Source organism: Chiroxiphia lanceolata, chromosome 22 (assembly GCF_009829145.1).
Source record: "Chiroxiphia lanceolata isolate bChiLan1 chromosome 22, bChiLan1.pri, whole genome shotgun sequence".
Classification (NCBI taxonomy): domain Eukaryota; kingdom Metazoa; phylum Chordata; class Aves; order Passeriformes; family Pipridae; genus Chiroxiphia; species Chiroxiphia lanceolata.
In genome coordinates, this window is record NC_045658.1 from 953,421 (window position 1) to 977,508 (window position 24,088).

A 24,088-nucleotide genomic window follows, 5' to 3' on the forward strand; every position below is an offset into this window, starting at 1 on the left:
GAGGGGTTTTTTCCTGCCCCAAACCAGAACGGGGAGGGGGGGAGGGTCGGAGGCACCGACCTTTTGGGGGCACCAACCCAAAAGCTGCCTTTTGGGTGGGTTTCCCCCGTTTCGGGGCCGTTTGGGGCTGTGGGTGCCCCGTGTGTGTCACGAGTTTGTCGGGCTCAGCTCCGCCGTGTCCTTGAGCGCGGCTCAAAGTCCGGCAGCGCCCGGGGAGGGGCCGGGTGAGGGGGGCACCCCCCGGGTTTGGGGGCTGGGCCGCGCCTTGTCCCGGGGTTGCTCGGGGTGGGGCCGGGAAAGGGCGAGGGGGACACCGGGGCACGGGGGGAGGGGGCTGTGGGGCGGCGGGGATGTCACCCCGCGGTGCCGCCCCCCGAGGGATTTGGGGCCCCCTCCCCGCGCTCCCCTCCCCCCTCCCTGGGTGCCACAGCCCAGCCCGGCCCCGCTCCCAGTGCTCCCAGTGCTCCCAGTGCCCAGCCCAGCGCCCATCCCCGTGCCCAGCCCAGCTCCTACCCCACTTTTGGGGTGTCTCCCTGGCGCTGACCCGGCTTCACCCCTCCTGAGCCGGGCCCGGGCTTGCCCGCCCTGCCCAACCTGCCCTGCCGCCCTTAATTACCCCCCCCCCCCCCGGCTTAATTAGCGCCCGATGTGCCGCCTAAACAGACTGAGCTCCGGTCCGGGGTCACCGAAGGGCTGGGGGGGCTCAGCCCCCCCACTTCCCGCAGACCTTGGGGTCGCTGAACACCCACCACCCTTACTAATTGTAATTAAGGATAATTGAAATAAGGATAATTATGTGCTGACAGTTGGAGGAGGGGCCGGGGGGGGTGTTGCAGAGACCGGGGCACTTCAGTGCATGTCCTGGGGCAGCTTCGGGGGGGTCTAAGGGGTGTTTGTTGGGTATGTGGGGGGTGAGCCCCCAAAATGAACCCCGTGGGGCTGGAGGAGGAGGAGGAGGAAGCACAGAGGGATCGATGTATTTAATGCACAGCACACTCTGCTGGGGAACTGCCCCCCCAGTCAGGACACCCTCCCCCCGGGGGAGACCCCCCCCATCACCTGGGGGGTCAGGACCCCCCTCTTTCCGTGGGTGACATCCCTGGGGAGGGATCCCTCGTGGTCCCAAATAGTCATCCCTTGGGGTTGGCGAGTTCCTCGATCCCCTTGCGCAGCTGCAGAGGGACAGAGCAGGTGGGACAGGAGCTTCCTTCCCCCTTTTCCTCCCCCCTTTTCCTCCCCCTTCCCCCCCTTTCTCCTTGCCCCCCCTTTTTTCCTCCTTCCCCCCTTTCCTCTCTTCCCCCTTTCCCCCCTTTTTCCCCATTCTCCCTTCCCCCCTCCCCTTTTTCCACCTTCCCCGCCTTTTCCCTCATTTCCCCCCCTTTTCCCTCATTTCCCCCCTTTTCCTCTCTTCCCTTCTTCCCTTTTTCTCCCCCTTCTCCTCCCTTTCCCCCCCTTCCCCCACTTCCCCCTTTTCTCTCTTTCCCCTATTTTCCCCTCCTTTTTACCCCTTCCCCCCTCCTCCCTTTTCTCCCTTTCCCCCCTTTCCCTCCCTTTTCCCCCTTTTTCTCCCTTTTCCCCCTCTCCCCCTGCCCAGTTTTCCCCCCCTTTCCCCCCTTTCCATCTCCATCCTTCCCCCCTTTCCCTCCCATCCCTCCCCTTTCCCCCCTTCCCCCCTGCCTACTTTTTCCCCTCCTTTTCCCCCCTTTTCCCCCTTTCTCTCCCATCCCTCCCCTTCCCCCCTTTCCCCCCTCACCTCTGCCCACCCCACGGCTCCCACCAGGTCCCCACAGCGGGTGACAAACACTCTCTGCAGCTTCAGCAGCTGGCACAGGTGATAGGCCTGGGAGAGGTGACAGCAGGGACAGGTGGGGACAGAGCCACCCCCGGGTGTGACACACAGGTGTGTGTGTGGGGGGTGTCTCCCAGGACATGCGTCCCCCCCAAACCTGGTGCAGGGACGTCCACGGGGAGAACTGGAGCATGACGGGCTCGATGGCACAGTCGTCCCCGAGGGTCCCCACCGGGGCCACCTTGGGCAGAGCAGGAGTGTTCGTTTTGGGGTGGAAAACCAGTGTTTTGGGCACATCAGGTGCTCCCCCCCCCGTTTACCTTCTCCCCCGGGGGGGCCTGAGGGTGCTCGTGGCTCTGCAGGAAGGTGACCAGCTGGGCCCTGCTGACGGTGCCCACCAGGGTGGGGGACCCTGGAGGACGGGGACAATCCCAGTGACACCCACGTGGTCACAGTGACCCCCCCCAAACCCCTAATTCCACCTGCACCCTGACCCTCGAGGGTGGGGACAATCCCAGTGACCCCTCCCTGTCCCCCAAGTCCCACCTGCACTCTGACCCTGGAGAAGGGGGACAACCCCAGTGATGTCCCTCATGGCCACAGTGACCCCCCATTTCCCAAATCCCCCCTGCACTCTGACCCTGGAGCCCCCTGGTTGGGGGTGTCCCCCCCCCTCAGCCTGGGGGTCACCGCGGGGGTCTCGCCCCCCTTTGGGGGTCTCCCCCCCCGTTTGGGGTTCCCCCCCTTGGGGCTACTGCCCTCCCTTTGGGGTCCCTCGTTGGGGTCCTGCCCCCCTTTGGGGTCTCCCTCCCCCTTTGGGGGTCAATCCTGGTGACATGCCCCACCCCCCAAATCCCACCTGCACTCTGACCCTGGAGAACAGGGACAATCCCAGTGACCCCCCCAGCCCCCAAATCCCACCTGCGCTCTCCACCACGGGATACTCGGCGTCGGAGGAGGCGTCCAAGGCCCTCAGCACCTCCTGGAAACCATCCCCCTTGGCCAGGGCCACCACCCGGCGCTGCATGAACTCCTCCACCACCACCCTGTAGGAGCTGGAGAGCACAAAAAAAACCCCCTAAATTTCCATCCAACCCCCCGGACCGTGTTTTTTGGGGGGCGGGGCGGGAGGGGGCTCACGCGGTGTGGCGGCTGCGGATGGGGGGCAGGTAGGGCAGGTTCTTGACGATGATGCCGCCGTCGTAGAAGGACGGCTGGTGCTTCTGCACGATGGCGTTGGCCACCAGCACGGCCAGCACGGTGGGCAGCAGGTGGCCCAGGTGGCCCGTGGCCTCGCACACCAGCAGCGCCGTGGACACCGCGTGGGTCACCGAGCCCGAGAAGGCGGCGGCGCCTGCGGGGGGGGAGAGCCCCGGAGGGGTCAGGGGTCGGGTGTTCCCCTCCCCGCCCCCGGGGGTGTGTCCCCACCCCCCGACTCACCGGCCAGGGCGTATCCCGCGGGAATGATGGGCCGGGGGGGTCCCTGGGGATGGAGCCCCCGCGGGAAGAGAAGGGCCACCCCCTCCCCCAGCAAGCGGCCGATGGCGGCTCCTGAAATGGGGAGGGGGAGATACCGGGAGTGCCCTCCCAGAATAGCTGGAGGTGACCACCCTCCTGCAGCCCCCCCGGGGCTGGATGCACCCCCCAATCCACAGGGCTGGATGCAGGGCTTGTACCCCCAGGATTGGATGTGGTACCCCCACACCCACCTCCCAGGACTGGATACACCCCCACACTGGATGTACCCCCTTCCCAAGGCTGGATACACCCCCACACTGGATGTACCCCCTTCCCAGGGCTGGATATACCCCCACACTGGATGTACCCCCTCCCAAGGCTGGATAAACCCTCTATACCTCCCAGACTGGATGCAACACCCACCCCCCCGGGCCAGATACACCCCCTGCACCCCCTTAGACTGGACCAGACTGGATGTAACCCCACTCTGGAGTGGGATACAGCCCCAGACTGGATGTACCCCCTTCCCAAGGCTGGATACAGCCCCAATACCCCCCCCCAGACTGTACCCCACTCCTTGCGAGCTGGATACACCCCCTGTGCTCCCCAGCCTGGATGTACCCCTGGATACACTCTGTACCCCTCCCAGGACTGGATGTATCCCTGGATACACCCCTGTACCCCTCACAGGACTGGATGTACCTGCCCTGAGGGCTCGACACCCCCCTAGTACCTCCCACTCCAAGGGTTGGCTGCCCCCCTGTGCCCCCCCGGGCCTGGCTGGTGCCCCCCTCATCCCTGATCCACCCCCAGCTCACCATAGATGAAGATGGGCATGAAGTACCCGGCGGGCAGGGGGACGGTGGTGGCCAGGATCAGCATCCAGAACTGGGGGGCAGCACGGACACGGGGAGGGGTCACCCCACGGGACACCGAGCCGGGGGCACACACAGAGCTCGGGGGAGGGCACGGCTACCTTCATGAGCAGGAAGAAGGCCAAGGTGCCGAAGATGGTGGCTGAGGGATGGTCCCACTCCTGCCAGAGCCCCCCGGGCTTGGCCGCCCACGAGGCATTGGGGGCCCGCCCCCCCCACGTGTGGTTGTCAAAGAGGGAGGTGAGATATTCCTTCATGGTGAGCTGGACGGACACGGGGATGGACAGACAGACACCTTGAGCGCCCGCCGGGACGTTCTGGGGTCCCCGGGGAGCTCCCTGTGCCCCCCACTCACCCTGGAGGCCATGAGCTGCCCCAGCCCCGGCGGGAAGGTGATGGAGGAGAGGAGCAGCACCACCAGCGCCGTGTACACGGGTTTGCTGCGGGGGAGAGGGGCTGGACAGATGGACAGGGGACACAGGGAAGGACAGGGGGCTGTGGGGAGTGACCCAGGGATAGTCGGGGGGGATGTGTGGATGACTGGGATGGATGGGGTGGGTGGGCAGGATGCACAAGGGAAAAGGGGCACTCAGGGTGCAGGGGGGGACATAGGGACACCCAGGGTGCACAGGGGGACACTCAGGGTGCACGGGGGGACACTCAGTGTGCAGGGGGGACATAGGGACACTCAGGGTGCACGGGGGGACACAGGGACACCCAGCGTACAGGGACACACACACAGACACTCAGGGTGAAGGGACAGGGTGCAGGGGGTGGACATGGAGGGTGCATGGAGTGGATGCCCAGGATGTAAGGGGTGGATGGGAAGGGGGGTGGGGGGGACATAAGGATGCCCAGGGTGCACACATAGGGTGCAGAGTGGACACACAGACACTCAGGGTGGGTGGGATGGGTGGACGGGGGAGGACATAGGGACACTCAGGGTGCATGGGGGGACACATGGACACCCAGGATGTCTGGGGTGGGTGGGCAGGGGGCATGTGGGGGACACATGGACACCCAGGATGTCTGGGGTGGGTGGGCAGGGGGCATGGGGTGGGGTACAGGGACACCCAGGATGGGTGGGGTGGATGGGCAGGATGCAGGGGATGGGATACAGGGACACTCAGGATGTATGGGGTGGGTGGGCAGCAGGCATGGGGTGGGATATAGGGACACCCAGGGTGGGTGGGATGGGTGGGCAGGGTGCATGGGGGGGATACAGGGACACCCAGGACGTATGGAGTGAGTGGGCAGGGTGAATGGGGTGGGACATAGGGACACCCGGGATGCATATGGGGGGACACACAGACCCAGGGTGCATGGGGTGGACACATGGACAGTGAGGGTGGCTGGGCAGGGTGCAGGGGATGGGATATAGGGACACCCAGGATGTCTGGGGTGGGTGGGCAGGGTGTAGGGGATGGGATATAGGGACACTCAGGATGTATGAGGTGGGTGGGCAGGGTGCAGGGGATAGGATATAGGGACACTCAGGATGTATGGGGTGGGTGGGCAGGGTGCAGGGGATAGGATACAGGGACACCCAGGATGTATGGGGTGGGTAGGCAGGGTGCAGGGGATAGGATATAGGGACACTCAGGATGTATGGGGTGGGTGGGCAGGGTGCAGGGGATAGGATACAGGGACACCCAGGATGTATGGGGTGGGTAGGCAGGGGGCATGGGGGGGACATAGGGACACCCAGGATGTATGGGGTGGGTAGGCAGGGGGCATGGGGGGGACATAGGGACACCCAGGGTGGGTGGGATAGGTGGGAGGGTCTTTGGGGGGGACACAGGGACACCCAGGATGTATGGGGGGGTGGGCAGGGGGCAGGGGATGGGATATAGGGACACCCAGGATGGGTGTAGGGGGGCAAAGGGACACTCGGAGTGCACAGGGGACACACACGGACACAGGTCAGATGCACAGGGGACACAGAGGGAGGACACAGATTGCATGGCACAGACACATGGACACACAGGGTGCAGACAGACGGATGGACGGATGCCCAGTACGGACTCGGTCGCCAGCAGCTTGGCCGTCAGCCAGTTCCTCCTGACAGCCACCATCGCCCAGCGCTGGCAGAAGAGGTAGGCACAGGCCACGAGCCCACACACCACCCTGCGAGGAGAGGGCAGGCAGGGCTGCAGGCAGGGCATGGGCAGGGCACAGGCAGGGCATGGACAGCCCTCCAAATGCCCCCTCCGTACCCCAAAATCACAAAGAAGAAGGTCTCCAGGAGGTCAAAGGGGAAATCAATCGTGAGGTCGACCTTAAAAAGAGCCACGATGGTTTCTGGGAGGGGGGAAAGGAATGAGTGGGTGGGTTTGAGGGTGGGCACCCCAAAAATGCTGTCGGGGGGAGTTAAGGGGGATGGGGGGCCCATCCTGCCCACCCTGCCTTGCCTTGCTCGCTGCTGAGGACGGCGAGGAGGCGGAACATGAAGGCGCCGCAGGTGGCGGCGAAGAAGCCGCGCCAGTAATCGCGCACGGCAAAGTGGGGGGACATCACCTCGATGCTGAAAAGAACCCCTGGGAAAGCAGAGAGGGGGGTCAGGGTGAGGTTTAGGGGTCCCCAGTGTCGGGCTGGGGGGGATCCTCACCGCTGACGGGTGCCCCAAACACCGTGGCCACCCCGACGGCCTGCGCTGCCACCAGCATCTCGCGCTGCTTGAACTTGTTCTGTGGGTCAAGGGGGAGGGGGGTTTAGGCACAACCCTGATTTTTTAGGGGGGTTCAAATAAATCCCCCCCACTAGTTTTTTAGGAGGTGGCACCCCCACCTCATACTCCCTCATGACTGAGGTCCTCATCTTCCCCAGGTAGGCTGCGGCCACGGCGGAGAGGTGGACGTAGGGACCCTGGTGCCAAGGGGGGGATGCGGCACTGAGTGTCCCCCCAGTGCGGCACCAACCACCACCACCGGCAATTTTGGGGGTTGGGGGGGATCCCTCACCACTTTCCCAAGGAAAAGGCTGCTGCCACACATCAGGGTGCAGGTCAGCCCCACTACCCTGGCTCCGAAGTTCTGGATGGCCAGGTAGTCCTCCAGCACCACGCCCATCAGGATGGTCTTCAGCTCCGGGATGCCGGAGCCTGGAGTGGGGAGAGGGCAGCATCCAAATTTGAGGGGTTGTCCTGATTACCAAGGGGGAGCTTTGGGGAGCCGGGGAGGTCGGGGTGCAGCTGGCTCACCTGCGGAGTGCGGGGTGATGCTCTGGGAGAAGCCACTGGAGAAGGTGGCCAGAGCCGTGGGGTACAGGGTCCATGAGAGGTACTTGAGCACCCCGATGTCCCCAACTTCTTGGTAGAGCCAGCGGTGGGCTGGAGAAGAAGTGTCAGCAGGGAAAACACACCCCCACCCCAAAGACCCCCCCTATATCCTCGGGGAACCCTCAAACACCAGGTGAAGCCCCTCACAGAGCCCCTCATTCACCTGCGTAGACCCTGGACACGAGGTGGTCCATCATGAAGCTGATGGTGGCCATGAGGACCCCCAGGATGAAGAGGAAGTACCAATCCTCCCCGACACGGAAAAGCTGCCGCTTCGCCCACTCCAAGCACACTGTGGGAGAGGAAAACACGGTGCTGACCCCCCGCAAAAACACCCGCCCCCCAAAATAATCTCCCTTTTTTGGTGGAGGTCTCACCTCGGAGCCTTCTCCGGGCCGTGGGGCAGGGTCTCCACATGTGCTTCGACACCAGCACCTTCTCCTGCTCCTCCTCCTCTTTCTCCCCCCAAAGCCCCCCAGGGATGGGGTGCTCCATCCCAGGGACCTTTTTAGGGACAGCACCCCCTTTTTTTTCAGCACCCCCTCACCCGTCCTCCCACCTCAGCCTCTGCTGTGGGACTGAGGTTGCAAACGAGCTCATTAAAAACGACCTTGACGAAGCCGACGGACCCGCTGGGGCCGGAGCGATCCGGGTTTTCCCCTCCCTCCACCACCTCCGAGCTCCCAATCCCCGTGTACATCCCGCGGCGGGGAGGATTTAATAAGTGTTTTAATTAATTATCCCGATTATTCCTTAATAATAGGCACCGCATTCCATGGCGTGGAGGGGGGGAAGGGGGGGACGGAGCGGGAAAAAATTTCCACCGTCTCCGGCGCAAGACCTAAATTTAGCCGGTTTTACGAGAGGTCTGGCAGGCGGCCGGGAGCCTTAACGAGGCTTTAAAAAGCTCGTCAAGTCGAAACATCCCGAAATAACCGATCCGGCGTCGCCTTCGCCGGGAGGAGGACGAGGAAGAGGCTTCTGCTCCTCCTCCCCCGCGGGACCTGGGGTCGCAGGTGGGGGGGAAGCGGCGGGTGAAGGTGAAATGGAGCTTTTCGGGAGCTTTGTCCGGCCCCACGGTGAGCCCTTGGGGTTCCCAGGTGAGTTTAGAGGCACCCAGGAGGCGTCGGGGGGGGGGGATCCTCAGCAAGCCATGGCTGTGACCCCCCCAAAACCTCTCCAGCAGCTCGTTCCGGCAGCGCGGGCGCGGTGAAGACTCTGGGGAACACTTACCAGTTCACGGTGGACGTCAGCGACTTCGCCCCCGAGGACATCGTCGTCACCACCTCCAACAACCAGATCGAGGTGCACGCCGAGAAGGTAGGTGCTCCCTCCCTGCCCTGCTCACCTCCACACTGGGGGACCCCAAAATCCTCAACTGGTGGATGCAGGGACCCCCCAGCTCCCACCCAACAGCCACAGCCCCAACGTGGTTTAATTCACCATTAATTAATAATTAATGGAGACCACAGGGAATAATGAGCCCCCATCCCGCCTGCACCCCAAAACCGACCCCTTTTTCACCCGTTTTTCCCCCCAGCTGGCTGCGGATGGCACCGTCATGAACACCTTCACCCACAAATGCCAGCTGCCCGAGGACGTGGACCCCACGTCGGTGTCGTCCTCCCTGGGGGACAACGGCACATTGACCATCCGTGCCCAGCGCCGGCCGGCCAAGCACTCCGAGCACGTCCAGCAAACCTTCCGGACTGAGATCAAGATCTGAGGGGTCGGGGGGCTCTTTTCCCCTTCCTCCCCTCCCTCGTTAATGATTTGGGTGATTTGGGAAGGAGGTGGGATGTGGGGTAGGGAATGGGAGCGCTCCCTCTGCCGTGGGGTCAGACCTGTCCTGAGCTGCATCCCGTCACTCACCGGAGAAACTCCGGAGGGGAGTCCCAGCTCCAGCAATTTTTAGGTGGCGCGTGTTGAGGGGGAAGATCCAGCGTGCCAAGAATCCTGCCGGGAGCCAGGTTCCCTTCCCAACCCTCCGCTGGAGCTTGTCTTTGTATATACAGCTTGGGATAAATTATTTGAGAATGTCTGCCTGCTGCCTTCTCCATTTTTTCACGTTTCCTTGATGTTTTACCCCCAACCCGGGGTGTGGGTTCAGCCCTGAGGGGTGTCTTGGGAAGGGATATTCCGCCATCCCGACAAAATCCCGCACCAGGAGCCGCTCCGGCGCCCGCTGTCCTGTTTATTTCCAGCCCGGGGTGACTCATTTCTTCCCCACTGCTCTATTTCTGAGCCATTCCCTCAGCTGCTCGGCTGCTGACCCACCTGGAAGGGCACCAAACCCTCCTTCTCCCCTCGCCCACCCTCGCCCACCTGCCTTGGGATGCCCCACACAGGCCGGGATGATGGTCCTGCTGTAACTGTCAAACCCAAGGGCTTCTTTTTGGGGGCCCAAAATGTCCCCCATGAGCCTGGCTCCATCTCCCTGTGTGTACAAACAACACTGAGGCGCCAGTTCAGGGCGAGGGACTGTTTATAGAAACCACAGAGCGCCCAGCTCGTGTTGCTGCTCCCGCTCCAAGGGCAGCTCGTTCCAGTTCATCCCATAATGACTCGTGACTCCCATTAAACACCTGCAGCGTCCAAACACGGCTGCCATCCCCTCCTCGGGTGGCTTGGCTCTCGCTCAGGGGGACTCCCCGCCGCAGGGAAGATGGTTACAAGTTATTAATAAAGTTATGAATAAAGTTATTAGTGGCTATAAAAGCTCGGGAGATGCGCTGCCGCTGATCCTCAGCGATGGGACGGGGCTGCACCGTCCCAAAATGTCACCCCGGCACTCACTGCCGCGGTCACTGGTTGCCATCTAGTGGCCCTCGCTCAGGGAGATGCAATGGAAGGAGGAAGGAAATAGAAAAAACACATTATTTCTGCTCAAATCGGTTGGTTTTGGATACGAGAAATGTGGAGACGGTGAAGGGATGGGTTAGATCCCAGTGCCGAACACAGCCCACAGCAGCTGCGCCCCACTTGGGGCTTGTTTGTGGCAGGAAAGCTGGGGAAAAAAACCCCTGGGATCAGCTTTGGAAGCAGTTTAATATCTTTATGAAATGATCTGGATGAGGGGATCCAGGGGCACCCTCAGTCAGTTCCCAGTGGGCACCAGGCCGGGATGTGGATGTGCCAGAGGGCAGGAGCTCTGCAGAGGGGTCGGGACAGGCTGGAGTCAGGGACAAGGGGGAGCATCAACAGGGCCAAGTGCCGGGTCCTGAACCTGGGTCAGGACAAACCCCTGGAATGCTCCAGGCTGGAAAGCCGGGAAAGCCCTGGGGGTGCCGGTGGCAGCGGCCGGACACGACCCGGGTGTGCCCGGGGGGGCGAGAGGCCGATGGCCCCGGGCTGGGCCCGGGCCAGGGGGGGCACAGGAACAGGGCAGGGCCCGTCCCTGTGCTGGGCACGGCCGGGGCACCTCCAGCCCCCGGGGCACCGCTGGGACCCTCCGGACAAGGAGGACCCGGAGGGGCTGGAGCGTGTGCAGGGAAGGGAAGGGAGCTGGGAAGGGGCTGGAGCAGCAGGAGCGGCTGAGGGAGCTGGGGGGGCTCAGCCTGGAGAAAAGGAGGCTCAGGGGGGACCTTCTGGCTCTGCAACTCCCTGACAGGAGGGGGGAGCGGGAGGGGTCGGGCTCTGCTGCCAGGGAACAAGGGACAGGAGGAGAGGGAACGGCCTCAGGAGGAGGCGTAGGTTGGAAATTGGGGAAAACTCTTTCATGGAAAGGGTGGTCAGGCACTTGAACGGGCGGGCCGGGGCGGTGGCGGAGTCCCCATCGCTGGAGGTGTTTACAACCCGTGCGATGCGGCCGATGGGGACATGTTTAATGTTTAATGATGAACACAGGGGTTCAACAAAGCGGGCCCGACCCTTCCCCTCCGGCCCCTCCCGCCCCGCACTGTCATGGCGGCGCTGCTGAGGCGGCGGGAAGGGGGGGGATGGCACGTGACCGCGGGCGACGCCGCTTCCGCCCGGCGCCAAGATGGCGGCGCCCTTTGTCTGGTCGGTGTCACGGTGAGGGCCGCGGGCTGCGGGCGAGGCCCCGCCGGGCCCGGCATGGCAGGTACGTCCGGGGGGGCCGCCGGGGCCCGGGGGGGGGGCTGCAGGAGCTGGAGAGGGGGGTTGAGAAGGGGCAGTTGCTGCGGCCCGGCTCGCTGGTGTGCGGTTTGGGGTCACCCCGGTGCGCGGCCCGCGGGTGTCTGAGGGGAGGCTGCGGGGGGGTCCTGCCGCCGGGGCCTGCGGGCCGGGGTGTGCCGGCTGTCGGGAGGGGAATGTCGGGCTGTCGCGATAGGAATGGGGCGCTGCCAGCTCTCGACAGGGGCGTGGGGGGCCGGTGGGAGGAACGGGGGGCTCTGCGTTGTCATGAGGGGAACGGGGGCTGGGGGCTGTCTGGAGGAGAGCGGGGCGTTCCTGGCTGTCGGGAGGGGAGCAGGAGAGTCGTGGTTATCGTGAGACCAACGGGTGCTGTCGTGAGGGGAACGGGGGACTCCTGGCTGTCGTGAGGGGAGTAGGGGAACTCGTGGTTATGGTGAGGCGAATGAGGGGTTGTCGCGAGGGGAACGGGGCTGTCGTGAGGGGAATGAGGGGCTGTCGTGAGGGGAATGGGGCTATCGCGAGGGGAACGGGGCTGTCGCGAGGGGAACGGGGCTGTCGCGAGGGGAATGAGGGGCTGTCGTGAGGGGAATGAGGGGCTGTCGTGAGGGGAATGGGGCTGTCGTGAGGGGAATGGGGCTGTCGCGAGGGGAATGAGGGGCTGTCGTAAGGGGAATGAGGGGCTGTCGTGAGGGGAATGGGGCTGTCGTGAGGGGAATGGGGCTGTCGTGAGGGGAATGGGGCTGTCGCGAGGGGAATGAGGGGCTGTCGTAAGGGGAATGGGGCTGTCATGACGGGAATGGGGGTGTCGCGAGGGCAGCAAGGGGGTCCTGCCCATCGTGAGGGGAACAGGGGCTCGTTGCCGCAGCCCCCCCCCCCCGGGTGTCCGTGCCCTCTGTGACCCCCCCCAGCCATGGGGGGACCAAACCCCTTCCCCCCCCCCCCCGCCTCGGGGAACAGCCCCCACCCCCTCAGGATGCCCAGAGACCCCCGTGGGGACAGGGAGTGGGGCTCAGACACATCCTCAACCCCCCTGGCTGTCACCCACACCCGAGGGACGGGGAAAACCTCAGGAAAAACGGGAATTCTCCCGTATTGTGGTGTTTTTGGCGTTGGGACAGCCCCCCCCCCCCAGCTGTCCGTGCCCTGGCACCGATGACACGTTTCCCAGACAAGCTGCATTTCCTCAGTGTCATTGCTGCATCAGAGGCTTCTCCCAGAATTCCAGCCCTCAGCCAGCATCCCAAGGGCAGTTTTTCCCCAAGGGTTTGTAGCTCATTCCGGGGGGTTTTCAGGGCAGAGCTCAAACTCAGGTGATGTCTCAATGTCCAGAGCTGCACCAGCACATCCCTGTGCCTGAAATCCAAACAACCAAGGGATCTTTGAGATGTCTGTTCCCCTGTTCCCTGTGGAGTGTCCACAGTGTCTCTGCTCATCGCCCTCCTCGTGTCTTTTTCATTTTAGTTCCTTTCCACCACATTTTTTCCCTATTTGTGATTATTTCCCCCCTCCTCACAGCTCGCCCTCCACAAGCTCCACAGCCTTTCCCTATTCCATGATCCATATTATTACCACCTCCTTGGCTGCTCTGCTCAGATCAGCTCCTAACTTTATTTTTTCCATGGAAAACCTTGCAGAATCCATTCCTGGAAATGAGGACAGACCCCTGTGGGCAGAGGCTGCGAGGGTTGGGGCCACGTTGTTCCCTGAGCTGACACACGAGGAGGGAGATGACGGTAGGCAGGGAATAAACCCTCCCTTCCCTTTCATCTCCCTGGGAATGGATGGCTGGGTGGTGACAGCGTTGAAAGGCAATGTTTAAATCGCAATTTTTTCCCAATTTATTGAGGTTTTGGTGTTTTTAATAGATGGATGTTCCTGTGGCAGGGGTGGGGAGAGGTTGATATTGTTAATTAGGGAGAGCTTAACGGAGCTGGCGTGGGAAGCTCCCTGGGACTGCAGCTGCTGTATTTGTCTGTGTGTGGTGGGCGTAGGTGTGCTCATAATGAACTTTTCCATGATTAATTGGATAATGAGACACTTGACAGCCACGTCGGGAGAGGTCGGGAGGGGAATCTGCTCCCACGGGGTGAAATCCGGGGGTGCCCTGCCCTGGGTCGGTGACTTTGCATCTCAGTGCCTTCAACACACGAGGCTTGGGGGTTAAAATGGAGGTTTTCATCCGATTTTTCCCAGGATGGCTGCGTAGAGACTGACCTGAACACCTGGAAAGGGGGACTCTCTGGAGGAGAGACACAGCCCTCTGGCCCTGGGTCCTCTGGATATCACAGGGGTGAGCCCGTCCATCCTGGGGGTTTGGTCCAGGGGTTTGGGGTTTTTAAAGCTTGGAGGCAGGGGTTTTAGTGGATAAGGGGGATCTTGGCTCTGGGTGTGGGTGATACAGAGCTCACCCAAACCTCCCTGCTGCGCTTCCGAGGAAGCTGGAACGTCAAGCTGTGGAGGAGACAACGGAAAATAGGAAGCGTTTTGGGAGGAGTCAAATTTCCTGGATTTTTACTTCCTTCTCAAAGCTGGGAAGCGAAGCTGAGGCAAGTCCAATCTTGGAACGTTAAAAATCATTGTTCAGATGCAAAGTGCCTCCCACAAATTCCAAAAAATAGGCTTTTAGTGCCTCAAACCATCATGATTCCTCAGGTCCTGCTGCACCGAACTCTCCAAGCACGGAATGCGTTGTTTATCCTGCTGGGAAAATCCTCCTCCTTCTTTCCAGAGCTTTGCAAACCATAGAAGGCCATACTATGTGGCAGTATTTTGATGAGTATTTTCATCCAAAGGACTGATTTTCCTGCCTCTCAGGGGTGCGTTTTGGGACAGGCTGGGGGAGTTTGGTTAACGAGGACTCTGTGGTTTGGGGAGAAAGTTGTGCAACGAGTTCATTGCAACAACAAACAGGAGTGGAAATTCCTCTCTCCATGTGTGGTCTGATGCTGTTGGAGATGTCCTGGCTTCTCATCCATGCTGGGAATGACTTTGGAAGCTGAACCAATCCTTGGGTGGAAGATCCTTCCCTCAGCATGTTGCTGGCACCCGCAGCTGACAGGAGGAGGCTCCCTCTGACTGTGCTGCTCGTGCTCCCACTGATCCAGAGGAAGGGACAGGAACTGGAAATGCCTGGGTTTGTGGATCCAAACCTTTTCCCAGCTGGAGACTTCCCATTTAAGAGCTGGTGTAGTGGAAAAACAACTGGCATAGGCTGGAAGCTTTCAGAGACACACCAAGCATCAATTCCAGGAGTGCTTCTCCAGCCATAACCTTCCTGCTGCAGCATCCAGGGCTCTGGGGACTTCCTGCTGGAACAATAACTGGATAATCCCTATTTCCTTTTTTTCTCCCTCCTTGTCCAATCCCTTGAAACAATCCCTTCAGCACAGGAATCATTGTTGGAAGACAAAGCCAAGTGAAAACCCTTCATTCACTTTCCACCCTGCGGGAGCAGCCCAGGACAGAACCCGACGTGTTTTGCTGACAAGGACCTGCTGGAAAAGGGGGCTTTCAGAGTACTTCCAGGAGTTTTCAGCATTTCCTAGCCAAAGCCATGCTCTGAGAAGGGAGAACTCCTTCTAAACACATGGTAGAAATAAAAAACTCCTCAGTATCATGACGTGAGCAGGAGCTGGAAGGTTTGGATCAACAGTCCTCACACTGTGTCCTCAGCAGGAGCGGTGACACCAAAGGGACGATGGCACTTGTGTTTGTAGAGGTGACAGGGTTGGACCGGCTGAAAAGCAATAAATGTGTTTTAAATGCTGTCAGAGGGCTACAAATCATGTTGGCTGTTCCATGAACTCCTTCCAGCCCTGTGTTGGTGTTGTGGCTGTTCTGGGAGAGGATTTGGGGTTGGGTTTAGTGGGGGACGAGCTGAAATTCACCTTTTAGGGCCCTGTTTTGTAACCAACAGGGCGATCACGTGGTGCTTTGTGTCCCATCCTTCGGACGCAACGCTGGGGGGTCTCAGCACCCCCCTGAGCCCCCGTTTCCCTCCCCACAGCCATGGATTTCCCTCAGCACAGCAAACAGGTGCTGGAGCAGCTGAACCAGCAGCGGCAGCTGGGGCTGCTCTGCGACTGCACCTTCGTGGTGGACGGCATCGACTTCAAGGCCCACAAGGCCGTACTGGCCGCCTGCAGCGAGTACTTCAGGATGCTCTTTGTGGACCAGAAGGACGTGGTGCACCTGGACATCAGCAACGCCGCAGGTGCGCCGGGAATTTGCATCCTGAATCCCGTAAAAAACACGCGTTGGGTGTGGGACTCCTCACCTTGTTGTTCCAAGCACTTGGAGCGCTTTGAGGGTGAGAGCTCATTTCTGGTTGTGTCACCTCCCTTGCAGGCCTGGGCCAGGTTTTGGAGTTCATGTACACGGCTAAGCTGAGCCTAAGCCCCGACAATGTGGAGGACGTGTTGGCTGTGGCGGGTTTCCTGCAGATGCAGGAGGTTGTCAGTGCTTGCAATGCTCTCAAATCCCTCTCTGTGCCCCCAGAAAATCCCCCTGGGAACCAGCAGCCCCCCGGGATTGGTACGTACCCTCCTGCTTCCCCTCATCCAGGGACACCCAGAATTTATCCACTTCTGCTTCATCCAGCCCAAAATTTATCCAGTCTAAAATTAATCTGTTCATGCTCCCTGGCCGCCATCCAAACCCACATCCCGGGTGTATCCAGTGTGCCTGGGTGGGGTTTGATCCCCTTGTGCAGCACCAGCAGTTAAAGAATTGCTGCTTCCATGAGTTTTGTGGGATTTGGGAATCAACAGAAGCTGGATGGCTTTGCCTCTTCCCTCGCAGGAGCAGAGAAACCCGTGCTTGATGACAAGACCTCAGTGGCAGAAGCACTGGGGGACCTTGACAAAGTTCAGCCGGCTCCTCCCGACAACGAGGGGAAGGAGGAGAAGCCGAAGGCTGTGGCACAGCCCGAGATGCCAGCCGAGCAGCTGCCTGGCCAGGAAGGTGAGTCACCAAGGGATGGCATCTCAAATCCCACTGTCACCCCCAGCACACCCTGTCCTGATGCTTTGGTGTTTGCAGGGACAGAATCTGCCATCCAGGAGGGTCCCAAGACTGAAATTCCCGGCCTCCCGCAGCCGTTGGAGAGCGTGGTGGGCAGTGGAAGCCCCACGGCGAGGGATGGCACCGGAACAGGAGGTGTGTTGGTGAGCAGGGCTGGTACAAATCAGGCAGGGCTCGATCTCTGATTTCCCTTGGAATTATTTGTGCTAGTGTGGGTTTTGCCACGCACACACTGCATGGCACAGAGCTCCCAGGAGCAGCTTTCATGGAGCAGAGTGAGGGGAGTTGGGAAAATGCTCCTCTGTCTGTACAGGCTTTTGGAATTTAGGGCTAATCCCTTGCAAATGCAAAGTGATTCCAGGCAAAGGAGGCAATGGATGAGCTTTCAAGTCCCTCCCAACCCAAATCTCTCTTTGATTTCCATGAGACCCAATGCCAGTCTCCTTAAGTTAGGAAATACAGATGGGTTTTGTGTCTCTGCTGCTGCTCCCAAACTTCAGCATCCCCATTTTCTACCTTCCTGCAGAGATGAAACTGGAAAGGAAGGAGGAAGAGGGGGAGACGATGGTGGAGGATGAGGCTAAAATCCCCGAGGAAGAGCCTCCCCAGTTGGAAAATGGAGAGAATGCTGAGGATAACGAGTCAGGGAGCACAGATTCCGGGCAGGAAAACTCGGGAGAGCCCCGGCTACTGCGCTCTGGGACCTACAGTGACCGCACCGAGTCCAAGGCCTACGGCTCTGTCACACACAAGTGCGAGGTGAGGCCGGCACGGCTCCGAGCGGCACCTCCGGGAGCCTCGGGGACACCGGCGTGACAGTGTCCGTCTGTCCGTGCCAGGACTGCGGGAAGGAGTTCACCCACACCGGCAACTTCAAGCGGCACATCCGTATCCACACCGGGGAGAAGCCCTTCTCCTGCAGGGAGTGCAGCAAGGCCTTCTCCGACCCGGCGGCCTGCAAGGCCCACGAGAAGACACACAGGTGGAGGATGCCTGGAAAACGTGGGGTTTGCTGGGAACGATGGGATCCTTTGGAAACACATTGCTGTGTTGGGGTGTCCAGGAGATTTGTCCTTCTGCCCCAGTCCTTCCCTTTGGTGGTGGTTTGTGGACTTCCCCATCCCTGGTTGGTTCAAGGTTGGATGAGGCTTGGAGCAGCCTGGTCTAGTGGGAGGTTTGGTCTGGTGGGACCAACCTGGTCTAGTGGAAGGTTTGGTTTAGTGGGACAAACCTGGTCTAGTGGAAGGTTTGGTTTAGTGGGAACAACCTGGTCTAGTAGAACAAGATGAGCTTTTAAGGTCCATCCCAACCCAAAGCATTCCATGATTCCATGGCGTCCTGTGGGTCTGGATGGGTCTGGCTGGGGCGTGAAGCTCAGACTGGGGTGCTGAGACCTTGTCACTGGTTCTCCCTATGGTTCCCATGTGCTCCCAGCCCGCTGAAGCCCTACGGCTGTGAGGAATGTGGGAAGAGCTACCGGCTCATCAGCCTCCTGAACCTGCACAAGAAGCGGCACACGGGGGAGGCCAAGTACCGCTGCGAGGACTGCGGGAAGCTCTTCACCACCTCGGGCAACCTCAAGAGGCACCAGCTGGTCCACAGCGGGGAGAAGCCCTACCAGTGTGACTACTGCGGGCGCTCCTTCTCCGACCCCACCTCCAAGATGCGGCACCTGGAGACCCACGACACCGACAAGGAGCACAAGTGTCCTCACTGCGACAAGAAGTTCAACCAGGTGTGTTGGGGAGAGGGGGAAAGGGAGGGGTCTGTCCCAGAGCTGTCCTGAAAGGGTGGGTTATCCATGGGGTGCAGTTTGGGGGGCCCAGGAATCCTTTCACAAGGGAAGCTTATCCATGGGGTGCAGCTGGGGGTGTCCTGGAGCTGTCCTGAAGAGGTGGTTTATCCTTGGGGTGCAGTTGGGAAGTCTCAGAGGCCACCCCAAAAGGGATCCACAGGGGTTGAGGTCACTCCAGAGGGCAGTGGGGTGATCTGGGGCTCTCTGCATCCCATTCTCCATCCCCAGGTGGGGAATTTGAAGGCTCACCTGAAGATCCACATCGCAGACGGACCCCTGAAGTGTCGGGAGTGTGGGAAGCAGTTCACCACGTCAGGTAGCACAGGGATGGGGCGTCTGGATGGTCTGGAGGGGACAGGGAGTGCTCTGGTGGAGGATCAGAGCCCGAGGAAGGATTTCATTTCAGGTTTAAACCTCTCCCTGTGGCTGTGCCGTGTGAATTCCTGGTGTTCCCCATGGGGTCACAGCCTGGGAAGCAGCTTTTGATTCAGACTTAGGGGATGGGGATGCCTCCTTCCATCTCCTCCCTATCTGCTGCAGAGCCAGAGGGTTGGGATGCTCCCAGTGGACTCTACTGATCCCCTCAAACACTGGGTGCTTGTCCTGGCTGTCCCCAGTGACACAATCCTGTGCAGCCACTTCCCTCCATCCCTGTGCAGTCCCCGCTCGCTAAACAGCAACAGGCTTTCCCGAGGGAGTGCTGGGAAGGGGGAAAAGAGGGAGGGAGGGTGCTGTGTCCTGCAACTGAGCCTGCCCTGCTCCCAGGGAACCTGAAGCGCCACCTGCGGATCCACAGCGGGGAGAAACCCTACGTGTGCGTGCACTGCCAGCGCCAGTTCGCCGACCCCGGCGCGCTGCAGCGCCACGTCCGCATCCACACCGGTACGGACACCCTCCCTCCCTGCCCCCTGCATCCGTCCTTCCCACCGCTCCCCACCACCTCTGCCCTGGCTGTTTTCCCCAGGAGAGAAGCCGTGCCAGTGCTTGATCTGTGGGAAGGCCTTCACGCAGGCGAGCTCCCTGATCGCCCACGTGCGCCAGCACACGGGGGAGAAGCCCTACGTGTGCGAGCGCTGCGGGAAGAGGTGAGGATCCACCTCGGGATTACCGGGATGGACACGCCTGCCCTCATCTTCCGCGCCCGGGAGGGTGGTTGGTTGGAGGTGCCAGGGGTTGGTGTGACCGGGGTGTTGCTTCTAAAGGTTCGTCCAGTCGAGCCAGCTGGCCAACCACATCCGTCACCACGACAACATCCGGCCCCACAAATGCACCGTCTGCAACAAGGCCTTTGTCAACGTGGGCGACCTCTCCAAGCACATCATCATCCACACCGGTGGGTCCTGCTGGAGCAGCCCGGCTGTGCCTCCCAGAATCCCAAACCACCCCCCAGGTCACCCCCCAACCCCCAATCCCCCTCTGCTCCCCAGGGGAGAAGCCGTTCCTGTGTGACAAGTGCGGCCGGGGCTTCAACCGGGTGGACAACCTGCGCTCCCACGTGAAGACGGTGCACCAGGGCAAGGCTGGGATCAAAATCCTGGAGCCCGAGGAAGGTGACGAGGTCAACATCGTCACCGTGGCGTCCGATGACATGGTGACATTGGCCACCGAGGCTCTGGCTGCCACCGCGGTCACACAGCTCACGGGTGAGCTGGGAACGTCCACGGGGGTCCCCAAAGGGGGGTTTATCCATGGGGAGCAGTTGGGGGTCCTCAGAGCCATCCCAGAAGGGAAAATTAACCATGGGAATGCAGCTTGGAGGTCCCAGAGCTATCCTGAAAGGGAGTTTTATCCATGGGATGCAGTTGGGGGGTCCCAGGAACCCTCTGACAAGGGAAGCTTATCCATGGGATGCAGCTGGGGGATCCTGGAGCTGTCCCAAAACGGAGGCTTATTTATGGGGGTGCAGCTTGGGGCCCAGGAGCCACCCTAAAAGGGAAACTTGTCCATGGAGTGTGGCTTGGGGGTCCCAAAACTGTCTCAAAAGGGAAGGTGAATCGCTTAGGGGTCCCAGAAGCCCTTCCACAGGGAAAACTTATCCACTGGGAGCAGCTTGGGGGTCTCGGAGCTGTCCCAAAAGGCAGGTTTATCCACAGGATGCAGCTTGGGGGGGTCCTAAGAGCCACCCCAAAAGGGAGATCTGTTTGTGGGGGCAGTTTAGGACTCCCAGAGGCCACCCCAAAGTGAGGCTCATCCACGGGGGGCAACTCAGAGCTCCTGGAACATCCCCCAGTCACTGGAGGTTTATCCAAGGGTACAACATCCCGAAGCTGGGAAACCACATCCCACGGGAGCCCTTCCTGAGCCCCGGGCCCAGGGAGGGGGGTCCTGCCCAGGCGGGACCCCGAACCCTCGTCCCCTTGTCCCGCAGTGGTGCCCGTGGCGGCCGCGGTGACGGCGGATGAGACCGAGGCACTCAAGGCCGAGATCACCAAGGCTGTGAAGCAGGTGCAGGAGGCAGGTGAGCTGGGAACGCCGGGAATGGGGCACCGGGATTGGGACAGCAGGAATGGGAACGCTGGGAACGGGACAGCGGGAACGGGACAGCAGGAACACCAGGAATGGGACAGCAGGAATGGGAATGCCAGGAATAGGACAACGGGAATGGGAACTCCAGGAATGGGGCAGCGGGAATGGGACAGCAGGAATGGGAACACCAGGAATGGGAACACCGGGAATGCTCCCACCCCCTCCCAGCACCCTGTGGTGCCTCTTCCAGCATTGCTGACATTATCCCATGGCTCTGGTTTCCAGAAAGTCTTTGACATTCCCAGCCTCTTAATTTTTGGGGGAGGGATGTTTATGTTTCTCTTGAGTAAAACTTACGTGAGACGAGCGTCGTGTTCGAGCTCAGGCACCTTTAATGGGATCATTAATGTGAACAAATACCAATATTTTATATTAATTTTATATTAGATACATATAAAAATAATTGTATAATATAAATTATAATACAAAATTAAACTAGTTATTTAAAATAAAATATAAAAATACAAATTTATATTAAGAATATATAAATAAAATACAAAATGTATGATAGATAAAATACATATAAAATATATAAATAAAATATAAAATATGTATAAAATACATAGTATGTGTAAAATACATATAAAAATAGATATAAATAAAATAAAATATATATAATATATAAAATACTTATATAGATAAAATATGTATAAAAATAGATATAAAATATGAAATATATATAAAATATAAAATATATAAAATACCTATAAAAAGATATATAAAAGATAGATAAAAGATGTATAAAATTAAACTATAAAATATATGTAAAATACATATAAAAATATAAATAAAATATAAAAATATCTACATATAAAAATAGATATAAATAAAATATGAAATATATATGTAAAATATATAAAATATATAAATGATATAAAATTTATATAATATATAAAATTATATATAAAATGCATATATAAAATAGATACAATGCATAATATATAATACATATATAAAAGTATATAATATACATTAAAATATTAAAAATGTAGATTAAAGGTAAATTATAATTATTACATTATATAATGTAAATTTTATATTACATTATAAAGTTTATGTTAAGAAATACTAATATAAGATAATATTACTTTTATAATAATAATAATAATAATAATTATTATTATTATTATTATTATTATTATTTATTATTATTATTATTATTATTATTATTATTATTATTATTATTATTATTATGTGGACTTAAAGGAAAGAAGCAAATATGAAAGAACATCTAAAAGTTAATTATAAAAGGTCAGTGCTGCTTGTTTTCCCAAAGTGCTGCCAGTGAGTCCTGAGCCAGAGCCCTCGGAGGGTTCGGCACCCCCGGCCCGGCCGAGAGCCCGTCCCTGCAATGGCAGCTCCAGTCCCAGCTCCAGTCCCAGCTCCAATCCCAGCTCCAGTCCCAGCTCCAATCCCAGCTCCAGTCCCAGCTCCAATCCCAGCTCCAGTCCCAGCTCCAATCCCAGCTCCAGTCCCAGCTCCAATCCCAGCTCCAGTCCTAGCTCCAATCCCAGTTCCAGTGCCAGCTCCAGTCCCAGCTCCAATCCCAGTTCCAGTGCCAACTCCAATCCCAGCTCCAATCCCAGTTCCAGTGCCAGCTCCAATCCCAACTCCAATCCCAGTTCCAGTGCCAGCTCCAATCTCAGCTCCAGTGCCAGCTCCAATGCCAGCTCCAATCCCAGCTCCAATCCCAGCTCCAGTGCCAGCTCCATGTGTGTTCCTGTTCCCGCAGACCCCACCACGCAGATCCTGTACGCCTGCGATTCCTGCGGGGAGAAGTTCCTGGACGCCTCCAGCCTGGCGCAGCACGTGCGCATCCACACGGCGCAGGCGCTCGTCATGTTCCAGGCGGACGCCGATTTCTACCAACCCTACGGCTCCTCCTGGCCCCCCGAGCAGGTGCTGCCCGCGGGGGAGCTGCTGTTCCGCGCCCGCGACGGCCCCTCCGAGCCGCCCCCTGCGCCCCCCGCCCCGGAGCAACCCCCCCCCGAGTGACCCCCGGCCTCTATTTAACAGACAGCTCGGCACTGGTGTAAAAAGTGTATTTCTGGCAGGAAAGAGATGGAATAAATGGCAATATTTTCTAACGCTGCTGGTCGGGGATGGACGCCCCCCCTCCCGGGTGGTGTTTTGGGGGTCTCGCAGAGCTGGAGCCTGCGGGGGAAACTGAATCCAGTTCATCACTAACGAGAGCGGTTCATAGAAATGGGGATAAATGAGATGATAATGGAAAAAAAACCCAAGGTGGTCGAAGGTTTGCAAATGGTGATTTTGGGGTAAAGCCCAGGGCGACCCTCCCCCTGCTGCCCCCTCACTGAGCGGGGAGGGACAGGGGAGAGCTTGTTTTGGGGTAAAAAATGGACAGAAATGTGCTGCTGGATGGAAGTGGGAAGGGAGGCTGTCCTGTCCCCCAGGGCTCTGGGGGCTTGGGCAGGGACACCCCACAAGGACCTCCTGGCCCTGCAGCTGGGAATGGGGGCAGGGGCCTGTGTGTCCATCCATGTCTGTCCCTGTCACTGTCTGGGGGCTGCCCCTCCCCCCCCACGGGGGGCTGGGCTGAGGGAGGGGGCTCTGGGGGGGAAGGGGAAGGAACCCTGGAATGTGTCCAGTTGGACGGGCACCCCCTGCTCTACCCCCCCTGCTCTGCCCCCTGGGACCCCCCAGCTCCACAGGGGGGCTGAGGGACAGGGGTGTGTCCAGCCGGGAGGGGGGGTGAGTGGACAGACAGATGGACACACACAGGTGGCTGTAGGTCCAGCTGGACACACAGACAGCTCCATGGAGGGGTGGGTGGAGGGTTGGATAGTGACATGGACACTGCTGGGCATACAGTTCCTCATTCAACTGGACACCTGGACACGTGTCCATCCGTGTGCCCACCCCTACAACAATCTGTGTCCAGGGACAGGCTGGACACATCCAGCTGGACACACGGACAGGTCTGTGGACAGGGACATGTTCAGCTGGGAACAGGGAGAGTGGCCATGACTGGATGGACAGACGGACAGATGGATGGATGGACGGACAGACATGCAGGCAGATGGCCCGGGGCTCATCCAGCTGGACACACGGATAGTCCCATGTACAGCGGGACACACAGACACTTGGACATGCAGTTGGACAGACAGACACCCACCCAGCCAGACACTCCTCCACTCATGGACATAAATGCCCCAAAAGCACTTTTTTTTTGCCCCAAAGGCCCCTCTGGAAAATCAGCAATTTCGCACCCCTGCCCTGCCCCCCCTCAC

The 24,088-nt window shown here is 59.0% G+C and overlaps 3 protein-coding genes across 6 annotated transcripts; 2 read left to right on the forward strand and 1 right to left on the reverse strand.

Annotated features, from left to right (window-relative positions):
• Positions 1 to 951: 951 nt before the first annotated feature.
• CLCNKA (chloride voltage-gated channel Ka) lies at positions 952 to 8,818 on the reverse strand. 2 transcript variants are annotated; one of them, XM_032709138.1, is made up of 19 exons: positions 7,777 to 8,814; positions 7,563 to 7,691; positions 7,322 to 7,450; positions 7,083 to 7,222; positions 6,910 to 6,987; positions 6,731 to 6,809; positions 6,534 to 6,659; positions 6,339 to 6,423; positions 6,148 to 6,249; positions 4,478 to 4,562; positions 4,224 to 4,385; positions 4,066 to 4,135; positions 3,230 to 3,340; positions 2,930 to 3,143; positions 2,711 to 2,844; positions 2,110 to 2,201; positions 1,947 to 2,030; positions 1,754 to 1,840; positions 952 to 1,172 (listed from the first exon to the last, which is right to left on the reverse strand). In XM_032709138.1, exons 1-19 carry the CDS (start codon positions 7,892 to 7,894, stop codon positions 1,131 to 1,133), a joined length of 2,067 nt encoding a protein of 688 aa, XP_032565029.1. In that variant the 5' UTR covers positions 7,895 to 8,814; the 3' UTR covers positions 952 to 1,130. The 2 variants fall into 2 exon arrangements, with proteins under 2 accessions (XP_032565029.1, XP_032565030.1); XM_032709139.1 differs by lacking the exon at positions 4,478 to 4,562 and having other exon boundaries at positions 975 to 1,172; positions 6,108 to 6,249; positions 7,777 to 8,818.
• On the forward strand, positions 8,364 to 9,442 carry HSPB7 (heat shock protein family B (small) member 7). 2 transcript variants are annotated; one of them, XM_032709140.1, is made up of 3 exons: positions 8,364 to 8,499; positions 8,583 to 8,719; positions 8,940 to 9,442. In XM_032709140.1, exons 1-3 carry the CDS (start codon positions 8,445 to 8,447, stop codon positions 9,123 to 9,125), a joined length of 378 nt encoding a protein of 125 aa, XP_032565031.1. In that variant the 5' UTR covers positions 8,364 to 8,444; the 3' UTR covers positions 9,126 to 9,442. The 2 variants fall into 2 exon arrangements, with proteins under 2 accessions (XP_032565031.1, XP_032565032.1); XM_032709141.1 differs by having other exon boundaries at positions 8,367 to 8,499; positions 8,586 to 8,719.
• Positions 9,443 to 11,345: 1,903 nt separating this feature from the next.
• ZBTB17 (zinc finger and BTB domain containing 17) lies at positions 11,346 to 22,924 on the forward strand. Of its 2 annotated transcripts, none has more exons than XM_032709125.1 (17): positions 11,346 to 11,462; positions 13,129 to 13,227; positions 13,688 to 13,784; positions 15,501 to 15,707; positions 15,842 to 16,027; positions 16,295 to 16,456; positions 16,535 to 16,651; positions 17,043 to 17,275; positions 17,356 to 17,498; positions 17,951 to 18,251; positions 18,540 to 18,627; positions 19,077 to 19,193; positions 19,276 to 19,396; positions 19,514 to 19,644; positions 19,739 to 19,954; positions 20,680 to 20,769; positions 22,570 to 22,924. In XM_032709125.1, the coding sequence occupies exons 2-17, from the start codon at positions 13,222 to 13,224 to the stop codon at positions 22,830 to 22,832; spliced, it is 2,478 nt and encodes an 825-aa protein (XP_032565016.1). In that variant the 5' UTR covers positions 11,346 to 11,462; positions 13,129 to 13,221; the 3' UTR covers positions 22,833 to 22,924. The 2 variants fall into 2 exon arrangements, with proteins under 2 accessions (XP_032565016.1, XP_032565018.1); XM_032709127.1 differs by lacking the exon at positions 11,346 to 11,462 and adding an exon at positions 11,845 to 11,927.
• Positions 22,925 to 24,088: the final 1,164 nt, after the last annotated feature.